General features: G+C 43.5%; 1 protein-coding gene across 1 annotated transcript in view; it reads left to right on the top strand.

Annotated features, from left to right (window-relative positions):
• CHAF1A (chromatin assembly factor 1 subunit A) overlaps nt 1–20,142 on the top strand; it is a 177,695-nt gene that overhangs the window by 73,420 nt on the left and 84,133 nt on the right. Inside the window, exons 6-10 of the mRNA XM_030219408.1 lie at nt 163–223; nt 1,243–1,311; nt 1,776–2,002; nt 7,141–7,375; nt 8,642–8,722. Coding sequence (XP_030075268.1) covers nt 163–223; nt 1,243–1,311; nt 1,776–2,002; nt 7,141–7,375; nt 8,642–8,722 — 673 coding nt within the window. The remainder of the gene's footprint in view (nt 1–162; nt 224–1,242; nt 1,312–1,775; nt 2,003–7,140; nt 7,376–8,641; nt 8,723–20,142) is intronic.

Here is a 20,142-nt window from a genome sequence, read left to right on the forward strand (position 1 = left end):
CGATTTCAATATTATATGTAAAACAGGGCTCTTAAGTGTATGTTTAGCAACTTAAAGAGATTTTAGTATTTTATTATGATAAAAATAAAATATTTGAAATTATTTTACCCACCCTAGAATACAATATACTTAAATTGTTACTATGGTACTTCCTTTTTAAAGGGCTAAGCAAGAAGAAAAAAGAAAAAAAGAAGAAGAAAAACGGTTAAAAGAGGAGGAAAAGGTATTTTGTGGGAAGAAATAGTGGGCGTTATAGAGCTACCTTTACCTTAAAACATGTTTCTGTTTGTGGATAAGCAGTGGTGTTGCAGACCATGGGAGAAAAAAGGACTGTCACTAGAATGGTGATGCACTTAAGAGAAATGAAGTACTTTGAGCTGAATGAAGTTTACATGGTATTTTAAAATATGCATAGCACTGATTTTATATATGCATAGGACTATATAGGGTAAGTAGATGCCAATATATGGGAATTCATAGATTGTAGTAGCTGATACGTATTTCTGTTCCATCCCTGACTCTTAGTGATCAGTACTGGTCACGTAGTTTCATGAACATGAGAATAAATAGAGCCATGTAATTTGTCAAGAACAAGTGCTGTTTACCCTTCGTGGAGGAGTAGCCTAGTGGTTACTGCAGCAGACTCTGATCCTGGGGAACTGGGTTCGATTCCCACTGCAGCTCCTTGTGACTCTGGGCAAGTCACTTAACCCTCCATTGTCCCAGGTATAAATAAGTACCTGTATATAATATGTAAACCGCTTTGAATGTTGTTGGAAAAACCACAGAAAGGCGGTATACAAGTCCCTTTCCCTTTTAACCATGTTTGCAGCACTATAGGTACAGTAGTACTACTAGGGTACAGTATTACACAACTAGCCCCTCTCCAGGAATATGGATTGTTTCATATTTAATATATTTGTAACAGGCCTCCACTCATAGATAAGAAAACTATAGAGGTATGTGGCGTCCTTTCTGAGGCTTCTCATGTTGTCTGTTTTATATGATAAGGGGGGGGGGGATAGTGGGTTTTCTATTATCGAAAAATTTGTAAAAATGCTTGAGCCTGTATGAATCTTGTGATTTTCAATAAAAAAGAGTTGACATTAAAAAAAAAAAAAGAAGCTAAGGACCCTTTTGGTGTCTAAAGTGGCAGAATGAAAGCTTTTGGAAAAATATGTTGTTTGTCTCTGCATTTTGGAGTTTTTATTTATGTACATTTCTCCTGTTGATGCATTGTAGCGTATAAAAGCTGAAAAGGCTGAAATTACCAGATTCTTTCAGAAACCACAGATTCCACAAGTCCCTAAGGTAAGAAAGTATCAATTTCTTGCTAGAGTGAAATACCTGGTTAATGGGTTTAAACCAAAGTTTGTTGGACTATCTGCCCACTTCAGTAAATAGAGCATAGATACACTTTTCTCTGAAACTGATACTATGTTAGGTTTGATATCAGATGCTTAGGCAAAGCGGTTGACCACTGAATATTTGAACAATAACTGACTTTGAGTTTGTTAGAGGAAACTTCCTGTTCTTCCCTAGCTGTGGTATGGATGTGTTAGGGGCAGGGAATAGAGGACTGTGACTAAACCATAAGGACTTCAAGAAAAAAATTAACAAGTAGAGTGTACTAACTGGGCTTTATGGTCCTTATCTACAATCATATATATTTTGTATGTATTGCTATTATAAATGCTGTCATTAATACCTTAATTCCTAAATGACTCCTGAACACTCATAGAAAAATTTTAATCTTCTCCTGTTTCACAATACAGATATTTGCTAGCTTCTGTGGGAAGTTTGCACCCTTTGAAATAAAAAAAAACATGGCCCTGGCTCCCCTCTGCCGTGTTGTGTTTGATCAGGATGCTGTGGAACAATGTGATAGGCTCATAAAGGATCAGAGCTCTGACTTCTCTTACTTGAAAGACCTAAAACATCAGAAGCCACGAAAATCCTGTCGTACTGTTGTTCAACATAAAAACATTAGTCCAGTTGACAGGTTAGTGTCTTGAACTCTTCAAATTAATTCATCGCCCTCTGATGGCCTTTATTTACTCTCCAGTTATTTTCTTGGGCTTTATTTCCACAATACTTTTCTTCATTTCTGCTTGTCGCAGAGCACCCACTTCAAAACTTCTGTGGTGGTGGCTCAATTTAATTTATTTCCTCTTTAGAACACTTTACTGGCAAGGCATTGATATGTTTAGTTTGGGAATCAGGTTACTAAAGATTTAGAAATAAAATTAGTGAATTGTAGGCTGGCAGCAGTATATTAAAATAAAGCTAGATAGCTATTGTATTATATATGTTTCAAGATAGGAGCCGTACGGCTTGGGATAATATGCCACTTTTAGATTTTTCCTTCCCTACTGTCAGTTTCTGATACTTGTAGTCCTCTACATTAGTGAAAAGGGAATACAAAAGGAAAAGTAATGCAAGAATCTTACCAGGAAAAGGTATGCTGTGGTGTCGGAAAGGTACAAATCAAGGTAGGGAATACACAAAAAGTAGCACATATGAGTTTATCTTGTTGGGCAGACTGGATGGACCGTGCAGGTCTTTTTCTGCCGTCGTCTACTATGTTACTATGTTAGTGTTGCTCTAGAACAGTCCAGACGCTTGTGTTTACACACTCCTATCAGCAAATAAAGACTGAGAACTATTGCCTTCAATGTGACCTTTAAAACCTTGTGTAGCCCACATCCAGCCAGTATTGCCATACCAAAACTAGATGCTATACTCGCTACCTTACTAACTTCAGTTCCCTTTAGTGACCTGTTTGTTTCCTTAATCAAAAAATAACAGGCCACCAACATTGCCAATAAACAAATCTAGCTTATTCTCCTTTTTGATAAGGAGAGACAACCTTAAGAAGAAAGAATGGTCTGGAGAGGGGGTTGGCTTTGGCCTCCCTCAAGGTGCACCTCTGGCTTGTTTTCAGGGATTAGTGAGCAGTAGACCCTATCGTCCTATCTAGATGTGGTACAGTTGAAGATGGTGAAGTTGCTGAGGTAAGGTGCCTGGTGGTTCCCCCGTTGGACCTAATCTTTGTGGTGTTGGCACTGGTGCAGCTGCCTTTTGAGCCAATGAGGGAAGCCATGTTAAAGGTAATTTTTCTTGTGGCTATTTGTTGTTTTGTTTTGTTTTTAATTTATAGAAGTAGTATTAGAATCCAAGATAAAAACACATAGCATAACAATTCAGGTTACGGTAACAACAAATAATGTACAAACCTCAAGGGAAAGCTGCTGTTCGATAAAGCTCTGGAGAAGCTAATTAAGAACCTAGGAGAAGCTTGCCCTCAGACTTCCAGATGACAAGCCGAAGTCTTTGGCTCAGTCTTCTAATAGTCCTCGGTTCCATGAATCTAGATGATATAGGCCAACCAGGCCAGTCAGTGTTTCCTGTGCTAATCAATGATTGGTGGTTCAGATCAGAGGTCAGCTGACTTCTTTTGCTGAGGAAGGGGCCAGAATCACATCTGAGTTTGTCCTGGACATCGTAAGAGGGGGTACAGGCTAGAATTCTCCTGTCCTTTCATAGATCTCTTCTTGGAGTTTCCTTGCAGGGTCTTTGCAAAACAGTTGACTGTGGTGACTGTACTGTCAAACCTACTCAACCTGAGTGCAGTAACTCTAGTTCCCAGACAAGGATGGGGAATGGGAAGGTACACAAGAGAAGAATCAAACCTCACAGATGTAAACAACACACAGAAGGAGTGGAGATGACCAAGAGTGTACTGAAACCTACTTCCATATCCCTAGTAGGCTGTCCCACCAGAGGTTTTTAAGGTTTGCTATTCTGGATCATCGTTCCCAGTGTTCCAGGAACCTTTTTTAAAATAAAACAGTAGTGGTAGTGGCCTTTTCTAGGCATGATGGGATCAGGGTCCATACCTATCAGTACAACTGTTTGATCCTAGCCTCGTCTCAGGAGTGTGCAGGTTATTGTGAGAGTGGTGCAACTTCTACAGTGCCTGGGATGGATAATCAACTTCACAAAGAGCAAGCTGGAGTCTTGACAGAAATGGAATATTTGGGGATACTTCTCAGTACCCATGCAGGGAGGGGTTTTTGCCTGGAATACAGGATAAATAACTTCCATTCCCAGATAAGGCTCCTGCTGCAGTTGTGTTGCCTTACATCCTAAGACTTCATGAAGGTAATGGGATTGATAGCAGTGACCTTGGAGATGATTCCATAGGCAAAAGCACATATGTGGCCCCTTCAGTCTTGTCAGTTGCTGGTCACCGATGACCCATGACCACCTTTGTCACCTGCCGTGAACCTCCTGAGCACATCCCAGCATGAGAAGGTGGCTACAGTCCAGCCTCCTTGAAAAGGTATTCTTTTAGCAATCTCCAGTTGGCTGGTGGTCACTATAGATGCCAGCCTCAGGATGGGGAGTCTATTGCCAGGATGAAGCGATATAGGGGTAGAACTACGGTCGGTTAGCCTGAGACTTTGACAGATGAGCATGCCCAATTGATTGAAGTTGCAGTTGGTAAGAATAAAGATTAATTTTAACATCTATCTCCCTTGTCTGTATCTATATCTTGGCTACATACTTATTTCTCCTAATACACCTACCCAGATAAATTATCCTCTATAATATCCACATAAGCAAGTAAGCTCCTACTCATTAACACATTATGTGAGAGAGCAGATACACAAAGATGCTTTTAGATGTCAGGAGTCAGAAAGCTGAGGTCATATCAAAGAGACTTAATTTGAGCTTTCTGGTACCCTCTCTTCACCTCCGTGGGCAAGGGTCCAGCGGGGGTCTAGAGAGGGGAAATTAAAACACCACCAAGGCGATCCATCGTGGAGTTGAGGGCAATTTCCAAGGAAGACCAGTCCAGGTATTCTCAGACAATTCTTTGATGATAGCATATATCAACAAGCAAAGGGGAAAAGAATACATTTGGATGTAGAGGCTCATCTTTTTCGTTGGGCAGAACGGCATCTAAAATTCCGCATAGCGGGGAAGCAGAACTTCAGGCAGACTATTTGTTGTACGAAGCCTTTGATCAGACAGTGAAACAATGGGGTCCACCTGCTCTTGACCCAATGGCTACGAGAGCAAATGCTGAAATGGATCACTTCAGTCGGCATCTAGAGTACAGGGTGGAAGGAACTGATGGTCTGGTTCAGCAGTTGCTGAAAGCCAGCCACCTGTGTTTTCTTACCATGGTTGATGGCCTGGGTGCTTTGGAGAATCATATCCCATATGGCTCTGGTGGTAGTGGTGACACCAGATTGGCCCAAAAGACTTTGGTGCATGGACCTGATTTGTCTACAGGTAGATCAGGCAATTATTATGCCTGTGTGAGGGTCCAATGCTCACAGGAGATCCATCCCCTTTTTGGTCTTACAGACTGACTATTGAGAGGTGAAGGCTAAAATGTAGAAGGTACTCTGAGCTTATTGCAATGCTTCTGCAGGCTAGAAAGTATTCTACTTTGATGGCATATGTTAGGGAGCCGGCAGACCTTCGAGAGTTGGTGTTCAGAAAGGGCTGTTTCTCCCGTCATGTGTCCTGGCCTCTTGTTCTTGCTTACCTTTATGATGGTTTTTCAAAGGGATTTGCCTTAAGTTTCTTGAAGGTTCAGGTGGCAGCTTTGGCTTGTTTCAGGGTTGGTTGAATAATTTTTCCTTGGCTTCTTATCCAGAAGTGGCTTGGTGTTTGAAAGAGGTTAATAATCTCTGTCCTTCACTTCAAGATGTATGCTCAATAAGGAGCTTAAATCTAGTCCTCGAGGTGCTTCAAGACCTGCATTTGAACCTTCTAAAAAGACCACACTTAGTGATCTCAGGTTGATGACTGTTTCTCGTGGCCATTGCTTTGGCTTTCTGAGTATCAGAGCTGAAAGCCATTTGTTTAGATCCATTTCTACATTTCACAGAAGCAGAGGTTTCCAATTGCACTGTTCCTTCCTTTCATCCAATGGTAGTCTCGCTTCCATTTGAATCAGGCCTTGATCCTCCCTGCCTTCCATAGGGAGGATTATGGAGCTTTGTACTCTAAAATTTCTGGATGCTCAAAGAGTATCCAGCGTCACTAATGATTTTGTACAACTGACAAATTGTTTGAACTGTTTGGAACTTCCAAAAAGGGTGAAACTCTCTATAAGACAACTATTGCTTATTGATTGAAGGAGATAATGTCTTCTGCTTATATCCTTGCAGGCAAGCAGCCACTCAGCCTTAAGGATTAAGGATGCATTCCATGAGAGGTGTTGCTACTTCTTGGATGGAATTCAGGGCAGTTTCTCCATTGGACATTTGTAGAGCAGCGACATGGTCTTATTTCCACACTTTTTCTAAACATCATCACTTGGATGTCACAGTGAAAGAAGAATCTGTGCTTTGATAATTGATTGATCTCTCCCATCTTGAATACTGCTTTGTTTTGACCCTAAAGTATGCCATCAGCTCTTATGGGCTAATTTCTTTAATCCCACTAGATCAATCCAGGTTTCTACCCTCATTCAGAGCCAGTTATTTTGGGAGTTGACCCTGTTTCAGTTAGTTCTAGCTCTTTTTCTTACATTTTCTTCTTAGTTTAAAGAAATGCTTATGTTTGAGGTGCATTTAAAGGAATGTCGTTGCATGAGTTTTCTATAGTTTACAAGCTTCCACTGGTTTGTTAGTCAAATACTAAAGTGTTAGAGCTGCATAATGTCCTTATGGTAGAGCTGTTTTCTTTTTCCACCTGCTCGCCGATGGACAAAACCGCCCACAAGTTCTGGACTGGTCTGGTGGGATTTAGAGAGACAACTAGCAAGTAAGAACTAATTTCCCCTTCACCAAAAACAACCATTTAGTAAAATAATGAGTAGCGTATCTAGCTTTGGTATGGTGGTACTGGCTGGATGTAGGCTGCACAGGGTTCTTATAGGTCACACTGAAGGTAAAAGTTCAGTCTCTCATCTGCTGGTAGGAATGCATAAACCCAAGTGTCTGGACTGGTCTGGAGGAACTGAAGGAAATAAAATTGGTTAAGACCTAATTTCTCCATTCTTCCCCCCTCCCTTGCCATCCCCTAAGGTGTAGTAAGGACTTACTGAAAATGTTTCCCTCAGAGAGGATGGGGGTTGTGTGTGTATCTTACTGTCCTTGGTGCTTCTTTCTATAGTGGTGCAATCAGTGGTGAACCAGATGAGGTGCAAATATTGGCCACAGCAGAAGTTCCTCTCAATAGTGACTTGCTTTTGGTGGGAAGCAGTGAAACTGATGGTCTTCCAGAGAGGAGGAGGTTTGGGAGGATGAAATTATTGCAGTTTTGTGAGAATTACCGGCCTGCATACTGGGGAACATGGAACAGGATGAGTGAGACAATCTGTGCCAGGAACCCTTGGTCCAAAGATAATGTGAGTGCATGAGTGGCAGTATATATCTTGTACTTAAATCCTTCAACCCCAACAATGAATATTTTACAGATTTTAAAAAAATGTTGTAAATCTGAAATAAAATGTAAATACATTTTTGCCAGTATGTTTATTTTATTCAGGAAACCAGTCTCTGAGAGAGAGAAATACAAAGCACACATTACAATTGTGGCAAAGTAACTTCTCTTAGTTCCTCTAGTATAAGAGCACAGCTTTTATAGTGTTTTAGAACAAAAAAAATGTCCAAATTTTAATTAAAGCAGTAAAGGCTACTACCTTATCAGACTTTTTTTCACACATCATGATCAAGGAAGCAAAAACATTTTGTCACATTATCACACACACTGCCATGGCTTTGAATCAGAAACACAAACTCCCTTTAACTTTCTTTTGCTGGAATTTTCCTAGTACTTGCAACTCAGAAATTAACTCTTGCATTACCTACTGCAGTCCAAATTCATGTTCACAAAATGTACTGGAGTCATCTCATATCCTCTTTACTGGAAATCAGGTTTTCTTGGAAGTTTGTTCCTGGATAGAAAAACACCTTTAGCCCCATAGGAACAGTGTTTCTTGTCTGGTCTACTTGGAAATCAGTAACAAAATCACCTTTTTTTTTCTGTTAATACATTTTTATTAAACTTTCCCAACAAGCAAGCACAAGTACTAAGTAAATATAATATTGAATACAAATGAACCATGAAGAAGAGACCTCCTCCCCCTATCTGCTCATGATGCACTCATTCCTCAGCATTTTCCTCATATTTACTCCTGGACTTATCTGTTAACCAAACTAATTGCCCTACCAGTTTCAATTTTAATGTCCAGTCAAAAATAATTGGGCCTTCAGAGGATTTCCAATGTACTGCTATAACACATTTTGCAACAGCAGGTACAAAATCACCTTTTAACAGATTAAATCTGGAGCTTCCATGAAGAACTGTTCCCATTACATAGTTATAGAGTCCTTAACGCTTCCCAAGCCCTCCTGTGGATTCCAGTCAGTTGGGTTTTCAGAATATTTGCATGGATTGGAGACTCAGTGTATGTAAACTGATCTCCTGCATAATCAATGTTTGTCCTAAAAAGCTGACTTGGTGTGGGGTTCCAAGCCCTTCCTCTTAATAATTATCAATTTCTAACCCTTCTTGCTTTTACATAGGCTACAGAGCTTTGATATAAAAAAAACAAACCAAAAAACTAGCTTGCATGTGAACGTAAATAAGTATATGTTGTTTTTATTGATAGAAACTATTGGACTATGAAGTAGACAGTGATGAGGAATGGGAAGAAGAAGAACCTGGAGAGTCTCTCTCTCATAGTGAGGGGGTAAGTGTCTGCCCGCTTGCACTGAGCCAAGTCTGCTTTGGCACTAAAGACATTTAGTAGCACACTCACAGTTTAAAAATGGAGGACCTGTGGTTGTGCCTGATGGAGACAGAGACTAAAGGCTTGTGGGATCTGCCCTATAAGGGCACTATGCATCCAGAGATCTTCAGTTTCCATAGGGTCAGCAGCCGATGAATCCAGGAACCAGTGGGTTTTATCCGTCTACCAGCAGGTGGAGATAGAGAACTAAATTGAAGGGAGGCATACTAGACGGCCAGCCCCTAAACTCTCTAGTATATCTCTATCTCCAGCAGGTGGTGGAATGATCTGTTCCAGCTCCTGGATTCACAAGGACTTTGGAGTCTCCTGGGCGGTTGGCCAGTTGAGGCTAGGGGTGTGTGTGGTCTCTGACCCCCTTTAGAAGCATACTGCTTTGCTGTTCCTGCTTCACCCTGTGAAGATATTTCTCCCTGTCCCTTTGCTGCTCTGCTGCTAACTTCCTCTGGAAAAAAAAAAACTGAGTTCAGCCAGTTTAAGGAAGCCTGTGTAGGACGGGAGTTCCCTTCTGTGAAAGGTGGTGGCAGTTTTCTGGACCGGGGAGTCAGTGACTGCTTGTGGCAGGGAGTTTTGTCTCCCCAGCGATCCAGTGAGTGAAGTGTGTCGTCCCCCCCCCCCCCCCCCCCCCCCCCAATTCGTTCTGGGGATGTTTTAGATGGCGGATGAAACAGTGAAGCACTGTTCCTATTGTGGGAAGCGCAGGTCGGCGGCAGGGGTCTGTAGCACGGGCTGCGCTGAACAGGGAGGGGAAGAGTCCAGTACTTTCTGGCGCTGTGGTTTCCCATGCAGGGACAGCGGAGACAGGCGCCATTTGCCAGGGCTCTGATTTCAGACTCCGCAGCTTCTGGCTCCTTCCCTTGCTGTCTCCAAACGGCGAGATTTGACTGGATTAGAACCCCCTGAGGTCTCTAGGGGGATGGGGATGCCGTCTGCACTCCCAGCTGATGCAGGGGAAGGATTCTCCCCTGAGTTCATTTTATTACTTCACCAGACTTTTCTGATGAAGCGCTCCCTTCCCTCTTTTTCTGCTCCTCAGGGGGATTTGGGGAATTCTGGGGCTGCCCCTCTGGGGACAGGGTACAAGTTTGTTGCCAGTCCCTCTGACTCAGGCTCACAAACGCAGGCGCCTGGAGTCTGGGTCCGATGGAGTTTCAGTTGGACCGATGTCTCTCTCCCCTTCTCTGCCTGGGTGCTCCGGGGGTTCGTTTAGGACCACAGGCATGGAGGATTTGGTGGAGGGGGAACTCATAGCGGAAGAATCTGATGATCCATCTGCAGTTTGTATTTTTCATAAGGAAGAGCTGACCTCTCATTTCTTCTGCCTTAGAAGTTTTGCACATTGAGGAGCCTGAGGCTCAAGCTGCCGCAGCGGTGAATGTATGCATGGCGTGCACGAGGAGGCCTTCTAAAGCCTTTCCGGTCCATGAGGCCACCCAGGAGCTGATCTCGGCGTAGTGGTCGGAGCCGGACGCACCCATAAGGGTGGCCAAGGCTATGGGCCGTCTTTACCCAGTGCAAGGCAGTCAGGCGGAGAAGTTTGAACTTCCTTGTGTTGATTCTTTGGTTAAGGCGGTCACCAAGAAAACTACCCTTCCGATGGAAGGGAGTGGTATTAAAGGATATGCAGGGTCGCTGTCTGGAAGCCACGCTGAAGCACGCCTTTGAAGTCTCAGCTCTGGCCCTTAAAGCTTCCATTTGCAGCTCTTGCGCGGTTTGAGCTTCTCTGGATTGGCTTCAACTGACTGCTGATCAAGAACAGGAGACTGCTTCCGGTCCTTTGGTGGCCGCCTCCAAGATGGAGCCAGCTTTGGCGTATCTAACGGACATGTATGATTTGGTTCGTACTTCGGCAAAGCTCGTGGCCTTGGCAGTCACTTCTCGGAGATTGCTGTGGCTTCGACATTGGGCTGCGGTTATGGCTTCTAAGCAACGCATTACCAAATTGCCCTTTTGGGGTAAACTTTTGTTCGGAGAAGATTTGGAGAAGATCGTCAAGGACTTGGGAGATTCCAAGTCTCAGCGGCTGCCGGAAGACGGGCCCAAATCTTCGCCTCGGGGCGACCCCACGAGATCTTGGTTTCGAGAGGCTAGACGCTATCGACCGGGTAGACCTTCTTCGTCCTTTCAACGTCCTTGATTTCAGCAGCGATCTTCCTTTCTTGGCGACAAATGAGGTTCTGGGACGGCTTCCCATCAAGGAGCAGCTGCTCGCCCTGCCCAATGATGTGGCGCCGGTCCAATCTTTGGAGTTCAAAATAGGGGATCGGCTGACCCATTATTTCTAGGAATGGGCCAGGATCACCTCAGATCAGTGGGTTCTCGAGGTAATCTGAGAAGACTACAAAATAGAGTTTGCAGCACAGGTCGGAGATTCTTTCGTGGAGTCCCGGTGCGCTACCTCTGTCAGGCGAGAAGCAGTGTTGACTGCTTTACGAGATCTTCTGGACATCGGAGACATTGTGCAGTGCTGTCTCCAGAAACTCGCACAGGTCGCTATTCCATATTTTTCGTGGTTCCAAAGAAAAAAGGTTCCTTCAGGCCTCGACCTCCGGAAAGTGAACCAGTTTCTCAGGGTTCGGACAGCATTTTCAATTTTGAGCGTGGTGGTGACGGCCGCCAGTCTGTACGGATGGGGGGCTCATTGTGCAGGGGCGTTGGTCGACGGAGGAAGCCATCTGCCCTATCAATCGGTTGGAGTTGGGAGCAGTGATGAACGCCCTGCTGGCGTTTCACTTCTGCAAAGGTCTCCAGTGAGAGTGTTCTCAGACAACACGACAGCAGTGGCCTACATCAATCGGCAAGGCGGAACTCAGAGTCGAGCTTTGCAAGCCTAGGCAAGCAGGATTCTGGCTTGGGCGGAGAATCTCGGTCGACTTCTGTCTGCGGTCCATATTGCAGACAACGTTCACCGGATTTCCTCAGTCGGCAGCTGCTCGATGCAGTGGAAAGGGAGCTGTCGAGCAGTGCGTTTTGACAGATTTGTGGTTGCTGGGGCTTGCCGGAGGTCGACCTCATGGCTTCACGTTGGAATGACAAGGTAGTGAGGTTCTTCAGCAGACGCAGGGAGGTCGGCTCTGAAGGTATCAACGCGCTTATTCAGCCATGGCTTCAGGCATGCCTGCTCTACGTGTTTCCTCCTTGGCCTCTGATCGGCCAAGTGCTGTGCAGGGTCAGCAGTCACCAAGGATTAGTGATTCTGGTGGCTCTGGATTGGCCTTGTCATCCATGGTATGCGGACTTGATCCGGTTGTTGGCGGAGATTCCTCTTCGCCTTCCTCTGTCGCTGGACCTTCTCCACCAGGGTCCGGTGCGGATGGAGGATCCTCCCGCTTTGGTCTTGTGGCCTGGCCTTTGAGAGGTCGAAATTGGGGAAGAAAGGCTATTCGGACGCAGTGATAGCTATTTTGTTGCACGCCCGTAAGCGCTCTACAACAATGGCTTATGCTTGAGTATGGTGCACCTTTGTTGGTTGGTGCGGCTTTCGGGGATGGGATCCTGCCCGGACTTCTGTTTTTCAAATGCTAGATTTTTTGCAGGAGGGACTTCAGAAGAGTTTGGCGTATAATTCCCTCAGAGTTCAGTTGGCAGCGCTCTCCTGCTACAGAGGTCGTCTTTCTGGGTTCTCCTTTGCGGCCCATCCGGATGTCTCGTGTTTTTTTTGTCTGTTGTCAGCAATAGAGGACAGTCAAGGCTTACACATCTTTCTGAAAATCAGGTAGTGTTGCAACAGTAATTCCCTAAGTAATAGAAGTCCACAACTGATATGCAACATAAGAAAAGTGCATCTTTGCCAGCAACGTTTGACTTCTGATGCAGGAACAGATAACATTCTGAGAAATTCTAGCCAACCTCTATGGAGTACACAGTTCCATTTTCTCTTCCTTAAATATTTAGGATATTGTTCATAAATAGTTCTAAATGTCTGAGTGAATAATTTGAAGGACGCTTTATACAAAACAGGCTGTCAATGAAGCTGTCTCTTAGCTAAGGACCCCGTTTATTAAGCCACACTAGCGTTTTTAGCACGTGCTAAATGCTAGAGACACCCGTAGGAATATATGGTTGTCTCTAGCGTTTAGTGTGTGCTAAAACTGCTAGCGCACCTTTGTAAACAGGGCCTTAGATTTCTAAAGCTCAGAAACATCACATATGAAAACCAGAAACAAGAACAGTCCTTGAAGTCATTTGCTGTACCTGAATTTGCAGTAGGAACCAAGGTAGATTTTCTCCAGTGTTTCTCCAGTGTTTGCAGAAAGACGCAGAAGCCAGTTATGACCTGTAACAACTATGAGGGATGGTTTGTAGTCCGATGGTTTTAGCAATATTTCCCCCTTTTTTCCATCTTAGGCCCCCCCTGTTGTCATCCGTGTCCCAACTGGAGCCTAAATTTGGTTCTCCGGGCTCTGGGTTAGGCCCCGTTTGAGCCGCTACGCAAGGCGTCTGAGAAAGATTTGATGCTGAAGGCGGTGTTTTTGATGGCCCTGGCATCTGTTCGCAGGGTCTCGGAGATTTAGACCTTGTCATGTCGAGAACCATTTCTTTGGTTTTCGGAGGCAGGCGTTACTTTGCGACCGGTTCCTTCGCGACTGGTTCCTTCCTTTCTTCCTAAAGAGGTATCAGCATTCCATATTAATCAGGATCTGTTTTTGCCTTCCTTTCGCCAGGAAGACTATCCAACTTCTTTCCGATTTTGGATGTTCGAAGGGTGCTGATCTGGTATTTGCAAGTATCCAACGAGTTCAGACATTTGGATCACCTGTTTATTCTTCAAAGCCTACTATTGCACGATGGAACTCAGGCTGCTTCATGGGCAGAGGCGGGTACTTTGTCATTGGAAGAAATTTGTAGGGCAGATACGTGGGCGTCCTTATTTATTTGGATTTATTTACCGCCTTTTTGAAGGAATTCACTCAAGGCGGTGTACAGTAAGAATAGATCAAACATGAGCAGGAGGCAATTAAAGCAGTAAAAATATTCGAACTACAAAGTATGGCATGGTATACTACTTGCAATGACAACACAATATGTACTAGAACATTATAATTGGTAGTGAAGGGTAAGGCAAAGTTGTAACATATAGATGAGCAAGAAAGTAGGAAGAATTAGAAAGTAAAGTGAGTGATTTGAAGAAAGTTGCACATGAGGTCAGAGAGATGGTTAAATATTATCTCAGCTAGGGTAGGAGTGGATAAACATGTCCCGCTGCAGTATGTGCAGCCCGAGTCAATCCTTGTGTGTGTGAGTGAGACTAACAAGTTAGTTCCGTTAAAAGCTTGGTTGAAGAGCCAAGCTTTCATCTGCTTCCTGAAGTAGAGGTAGTCTTGTGTTAAGCGGAGCCTTTCAGGCAATGCATTCCAGATTGTGGGGGCTACTCCGGAGAAGGCTCGCTTGCGGGTATCACATTGTGTAATATCTTTTGGAGAGGGTGTAGTTAGTCAAAGTCCTTGGGAGGACCTTAGTGTCCTTGGTGGTGTGTGGAGGATCATCCTATTCTTCAGATACTCAGGGCCATTTCCTTTCAGGGCCTTGAAGATCAGACATAGAATTTTAAATTTAGCCCTGTATTGTACTGGTAGCCAATTAAGTTTTTGCAAAAATGGTGTGATGCGGTCACTTCGCTTGCAACTTTCTATGAGTCTTGCTGCTGTATTCTGAATCAACTGGAGCTGGTGCAGGCCCTTTGTAATCAGACCATTGTATAGTGCATTGCAGTAATCCAGTCTTGATATTACCATGGCATGCACAACTGGGATAAGATTTACCTTCTCGATGTAAGGAGAGAGGCAGTGTAGCTGTCGCAAATAGTAGAAACAGCTCTTGAAGGTTGCTTGGATTTGGGGACTCAGAGTAAGTGTTGAATCTAACTGTATTCCAAGGTTCCTGACTTGTGATTTGAGGGGAAGGTCATACTTCCCAAAAGGGATTTTGATGTCCGGTATGTATCCACTTGTGTTAGGGACCCAAAGAATCTCAGTTTTACTTGGGTTCAGGCAAAGTTTGTTGTGTTTAGCCCATTCTTGAATTGATATTAGACAAGTGATCAGTTTATTCAAGGCTGTAGTTGTCAGGTTCAATGGGTATGAGTAGCTGCACATCATCCACATAGATGTAGAACTGAGTGTCCATTGACCAAAGCAGCTCAGCTAATGGCTTGAGGTAGATATTGAACAGAATAGGTGACGGTATCGATCCTTGTGGTACCCTGCAGGTCAGTGTCCATGGTGGTGATGAGTTGCTGCCAATCATTATGGATTGTTGCCTGTCTGATAGGATCTGAACCAGGCAAGTACTGTTCCATTGATACCTGTTTCTGTCAGTCGTGCTAGCAAGATATCATGATCCACAGTGTCAAGCTGCTGAGAAATCTAGCAGTACTAACATCGAGACAAATCCCTTGTCTCGGTTTCTGTGAAGATCATCTAGCAGGGATACGAGAACCGTTTCTGTTCCATAACCAGGTCTGAATCCAGATTGACATGGATCTAGCCATTTACTCTTTTCTAGCCATTCATTAAGTTGAACACAGACTGTTTGTTCTATGAGTTTCCCTAGAAAGAGGATGTTGGATACTGGCCTGTAACTTTCAAGTTTGTCCTGGTCAAGGTTGTTTTTCTTCAGCAGAGGGTGAACCACTGCCCTTTTTAATGCTATTGGTAATTGCCCATTAGAAAGAGAGGTGTTCACAATTTTTGTGGCACCTTCTATAAGGCCCATACTTGCCTGCTGCACAATCTTTGATGGGCAGGGATCGAGGGAGCAGGTAGTTGGTCGAAGGTCTCTTAGGATTTTGTCAAGGCTCTCCTTTGTCATTAGGTTACAAGTGTTCCATCTGTCTCTGTTAGGAGGGGGGGGGGGCAAGTTAGTGCACCCCTGGTTGACTGGTTGGGCACTGGGTGGGATTGCCTGTAAATCCTGGTGGAGACTTTTAATTTTGTTGGCAAAGTATGCAGCAAAATCATTGCAGTTCAGTTTAGACTGGGCAGGCTGGTTTTGTTGTGGGGGTTGCAGTAGGCTGAACAGCTGCTTGGTTGAATTGGCAGCCTGTGCAATGCATTGAGAGACTGTTTTTTGGTTGCTGTTAAGGCTTGGTGGTACTTTGCCATGTGCTTCCTGCAGTTTAGCCTGTCTTCATCCAGGTGAGATTTGCGCCATCTCCTTTCCAGTTTTCATCCTTCGCTTTTAAGGATCCTAAGTTCTGGGGAAAACCAAGGTTGAGCATTTGTGAGTGGGGCATAAGACCTTTTTTAGTGGTGCTGTTTTCTCTAAGGTCTTGGCTAGATGTGTATTCCAGATATCAACTTGTTCTGCCACTGTTGTCTTTTCATCTATATGCGGATAGTCCCGAGGCCTCTAGGAAATTCTCAGCAGTCAGCTTTTTTTTTTTTTTTTTTTTGTCTCTGATCTCCTTCCAAACTCTGTGAGATGCCATTTGTTTCAGGTGGTCACTTAAGGAGAATTTAATTAGAAAATGGGTGTTATTTCAATACTGTTATCCCAGAATTCTGGGATATCTACCCCTTTGTAGAATACCAGGCCTAGTACGCATTCCTTTTCTAAGCATTACAGAATAGACGCTGCTGCTCGCACGGATGCGAGGTTTGGGGCAACTGTGTTGTCGCTGGGAGCTGCAGCTTCCCACCCTATGTAGGGAGTGCTTTTGTACATCCCACTGGTTCCTGGATTCATCTGCTGCTGACGCTATGGAAGGTAAAATTATGCCTTGCCTGATAATTTTCTTTCCTTTAGTCGCAGCAGATGAATCCAGGATCCCACCCTTGTCTTCTGTCGTGAACTTTTCTGTTACAGCTCCCGGTGTCTGGATTGCCATGTGATTTCCTTTCAGATTGGAATTCCCATTAAAAGGAGAACCCAGAGAAAGTAGAGAAGATTGTTTTGCAGTACAACAACAAACAGCAGAAGGTACCTTGTGTCTCATAGACTTGAGATGTCTTATTATAGTTATATATTTGAACGGACTGCACGGTTGTGGTTTGTGAGGAAGTTGGCAGTTTTGTTTGGATTTTTGCCTGTTTGTGGCTTTGTGATGGGACATATACTAGAGAGTTTAGGGGCTGGCCGTGTAGTATGCCTTCCTTCAATTTAGTTCTCTATCTCCACCTGCTAGTAGACAGATAAAACCCACTGGTTCCTGGATTCATCTGCGACTAAAGGAAAGAAAATTATCAGGTATGGCATAATTTTTCCATTTGTCAGGTGGACTGTGCAGCTCCTGGATTTGTCAGAGGGAATGTCCTGGTGCAGTTTGAAAACTGTTAACCAGTGGGGATCTGAGGAGTCTGTAAATTTCTTTCCTGTTCTTACACAAACCTTTTTTTGAAAGTAAAGAGGAAAGCAAGCAGCATACTTTACCAGAAGAACCTTCTTTACCCTAAGATCATCGTACTGAGTACAGGAATCTTCAGGGAGGTGTTCAATGACCCAGTCTGCAGGCAGATTTAAACATGGTTTCACTCCTGAAGTAGGCAGTAGAACTGGCTTTGAGTTTTATGTAGAACTTTGGATTCCTGTTCACATGGAGGCACCAGCAGAACACGTTAAGTGCTGCTTGCGTATCACATCCTATAGTCAGTAGGCTGGATAGTAAATTTTCCCAAGAGCAATTGGTTCCCCCTCAAGTTTTGGAGTATTTATTTAGGAACAAAATTTGACACGAGACTGGACATAGGTTTTCTGCAAAAAATCTGAGTTCTGAAGTTTGTCTTGGGTCTCCTTTTTACAGACTTAAAAGCTCCCTGAGCATGGGACTATATGCAAGTTCTGGGCTCGATAGTGGCAACCATAGATCTTGTGCCATGGGTTCAAGATCACATGAGTCCATTCCTGAGTTGGTGGTCTCTGCTATTGAAGGATTATGAAGTTCTTCTACAGTGGATATCACAAGTAAAGATCAGCACACAGTGGTGGTTTCAACTGTGCAGTCTGCTTTGAAGACTATCCCTACAATTTCCCTGTTCAATTGTACTCATAACAGAGGCAAGTCTTTTTTGGAACACTGCAACAGCCATGTGGCGTAGAGCATGTGGTCTTTGATGGCGGTATCCTGGCCTATTAACCAGTTGGAACTTGGAGCCTTTTGAAGGGTGCTCAAATATCTTTACAAGGCAGTGAAGAACAGCTAGAGTGCTTTGTGACAATGTGATAGCGGTTGCCTACATCAGCAAACAAGGAAGAACCAAAAGTGGCCATAGAGAAATGCAGTTATATGCCTGGGCAGAATGACACCACCTGAGTCTGTCAGTGGCTCACATAGCTGGAGTTTAGAACCTTCAAGCAGACTTTCTCAGCAGACACTTTGTGGATATGGGAAAGCAGGAATTGTCTTCCAAAGCTTTTACACAAATAACAAGTTGATGGGCAACCTTTATTAACTAGTTTTCTTAGTGTAAAGCCCTTTTCCCCATAGTTTTAAACTCGAACTTTCTGCCACAGCCTACAGCATTAACAGATGGCCTCTAGAAGACACAGCAGGGCCTAGTTCAGTCTTCATTATATTAAACAAACAAAAAACAAATCAAACACCTGTTTTATCCTCGGTCTTTAAAATCACCAAAGCACAGTGCAAATTAATGTTCATTTACCCAGAGAAATGTCCTTTTCGCCCAGAGCTTCTCAGAAAGAAGGTTATCTGGGACCTTTCCTCTCTAGTTTTGATTCTAAGGGGACTGCTTCAAACAGACCTTTGAAGTGATCTTTGCAGTTATTTTACCTTCTGTATAGTACCTTAATTATCACCTAATTGAGGTCAGCACCACTGCTACCTCTTCAGACAAAGAACAGGAAATAATTTTTTCTTTTAAGACAAAGTTTGAGCCCTGCTCTGCTAGAATCCTTTTTAATGCTATAGGCTGTTACAGTAAAGTTTCTACCTCTGGCAAAAAGTTTGTTTAAAACTATGGGGGAAAAGGATTGTACACTATGTAAGCTAGTTAATAAAGTTATTGCATTCAATTCTGGTTGCCGTGTCTCAAAAAAAGATACAGCAGGATTAGAAAAAGTTCAAAGCATGACCAAAATGATGATAAAGGTGATGGAACTCCTCCCATATGAGAAAAAGACTAAAGTGTTTAGGGCTGTTCAACTTGGAAAAGAGACAGCAGAGGGGGAGGTATGATTAAGGTCTACAAAATCCAGAGTGGTGTAGAACGAGTAGAAGTGAATCTATTTTTTTTTTTTACAAAGTACAAAGCCTAGGGGACACTCAATGAAGTTACAAGGAAATACTTTTATAACAAATAGGAGGAAATATTTTTCCACTCAACGAATAGTTTAAGCTCTGGAAGTCGTTGCCAGAGGATGTGGTAACGGCAGTTAGAGTATCTGGGATTGGACAAGTTCCTAGAGGAAAAGTCCATAGTCTGCTATTGAGATGAACATGGGGAAACCACTGCTTGCATTGGGATTAGTAGCATGAAATGTTGCTACTAATTGGATTTCTTCCAGGTACTTGTGACCTGGATTGGCCACAGTTGGAACCAGGATACTGGGCTAGATGGACCATTGGTCTGACCCAGTATGGCTGCTATTATGTTCTTATGAATCTGGATGTGCTGTTAACAGCCGTGTTTTCCCGCCACCTTCAATGTTGGGTCGAGTGCGTCAAAAAATTGCTTTCCATCCTGAGCCAGTGATTCTGGTGGCTTCAGACTGGCCTAGGAGACCATGGTTTGCAGACCTCAGTGTCTTAAAATAGATCACTCCCTATTTCTTCCCCAGAGGAAGGGTCTTCTAATGTAAAGATCAGTGATAATGGAGGATCTGACTCCCGTCTGTCTTACAGCTTGGCTCTTGGAAGGTCTCTTGTAAAACATAAAGGTTATTCAGAGGAAGTAATTGCTACCTTGTTTCAGCTAGAAAGTGGTTTCATTTCCACAATTTATATTAGAATTTAGTCAGTATTTAAGTCTTAGTTCTTGAATAGAACAGTGTCTCGCTGTGCTGCACCCTTCTCTGCGATTTTAGATTTTCTGCAAGATGGTCTTTCCAGGGGGCTAGCCCTTGTGTCTTTGAAAGTTCACATGGCAGCACATTTTTAGAAGACATTTGAAAAATACATTGTTGGCGATGCATCCAGACATCATTCATTTTTCTTGGAGGAGTATCTGTATCCATCACTCATTATGAAGTTCCTGTCCTGAGTAGAATCTGAACTTAGCATTTAAATCTTGGGACACTGCCTTTTAAACTTCTAGAGAGTAAAACTTAGGACACTTTTCTTAGTGGTGATTTTCTTAACACAGAGTATTTTGGAGTGGCAAGCGGTATCGTATAGAGATTTTTTCCTTCGCTTCACTGAGGCAGGAGTCTCTGGGAGAGTTCTGCCATTTCTTCCTAAGGTGGTATCT

This window comes from Microcaecilia unicolor, chromosome 11, assembly GCF_901765095.1.
Source record: "Microcaecilia unicolor chromosome 11, aMicUni1.1, whole genome shotgun sequence".
NCBI classification, from domain to species: Eukaryota; Metazoa; Chordata; class Amphibia; order Gymnophiona; family Siphonopidae; genus Microcaecilia; species Microcaecilia unicolor.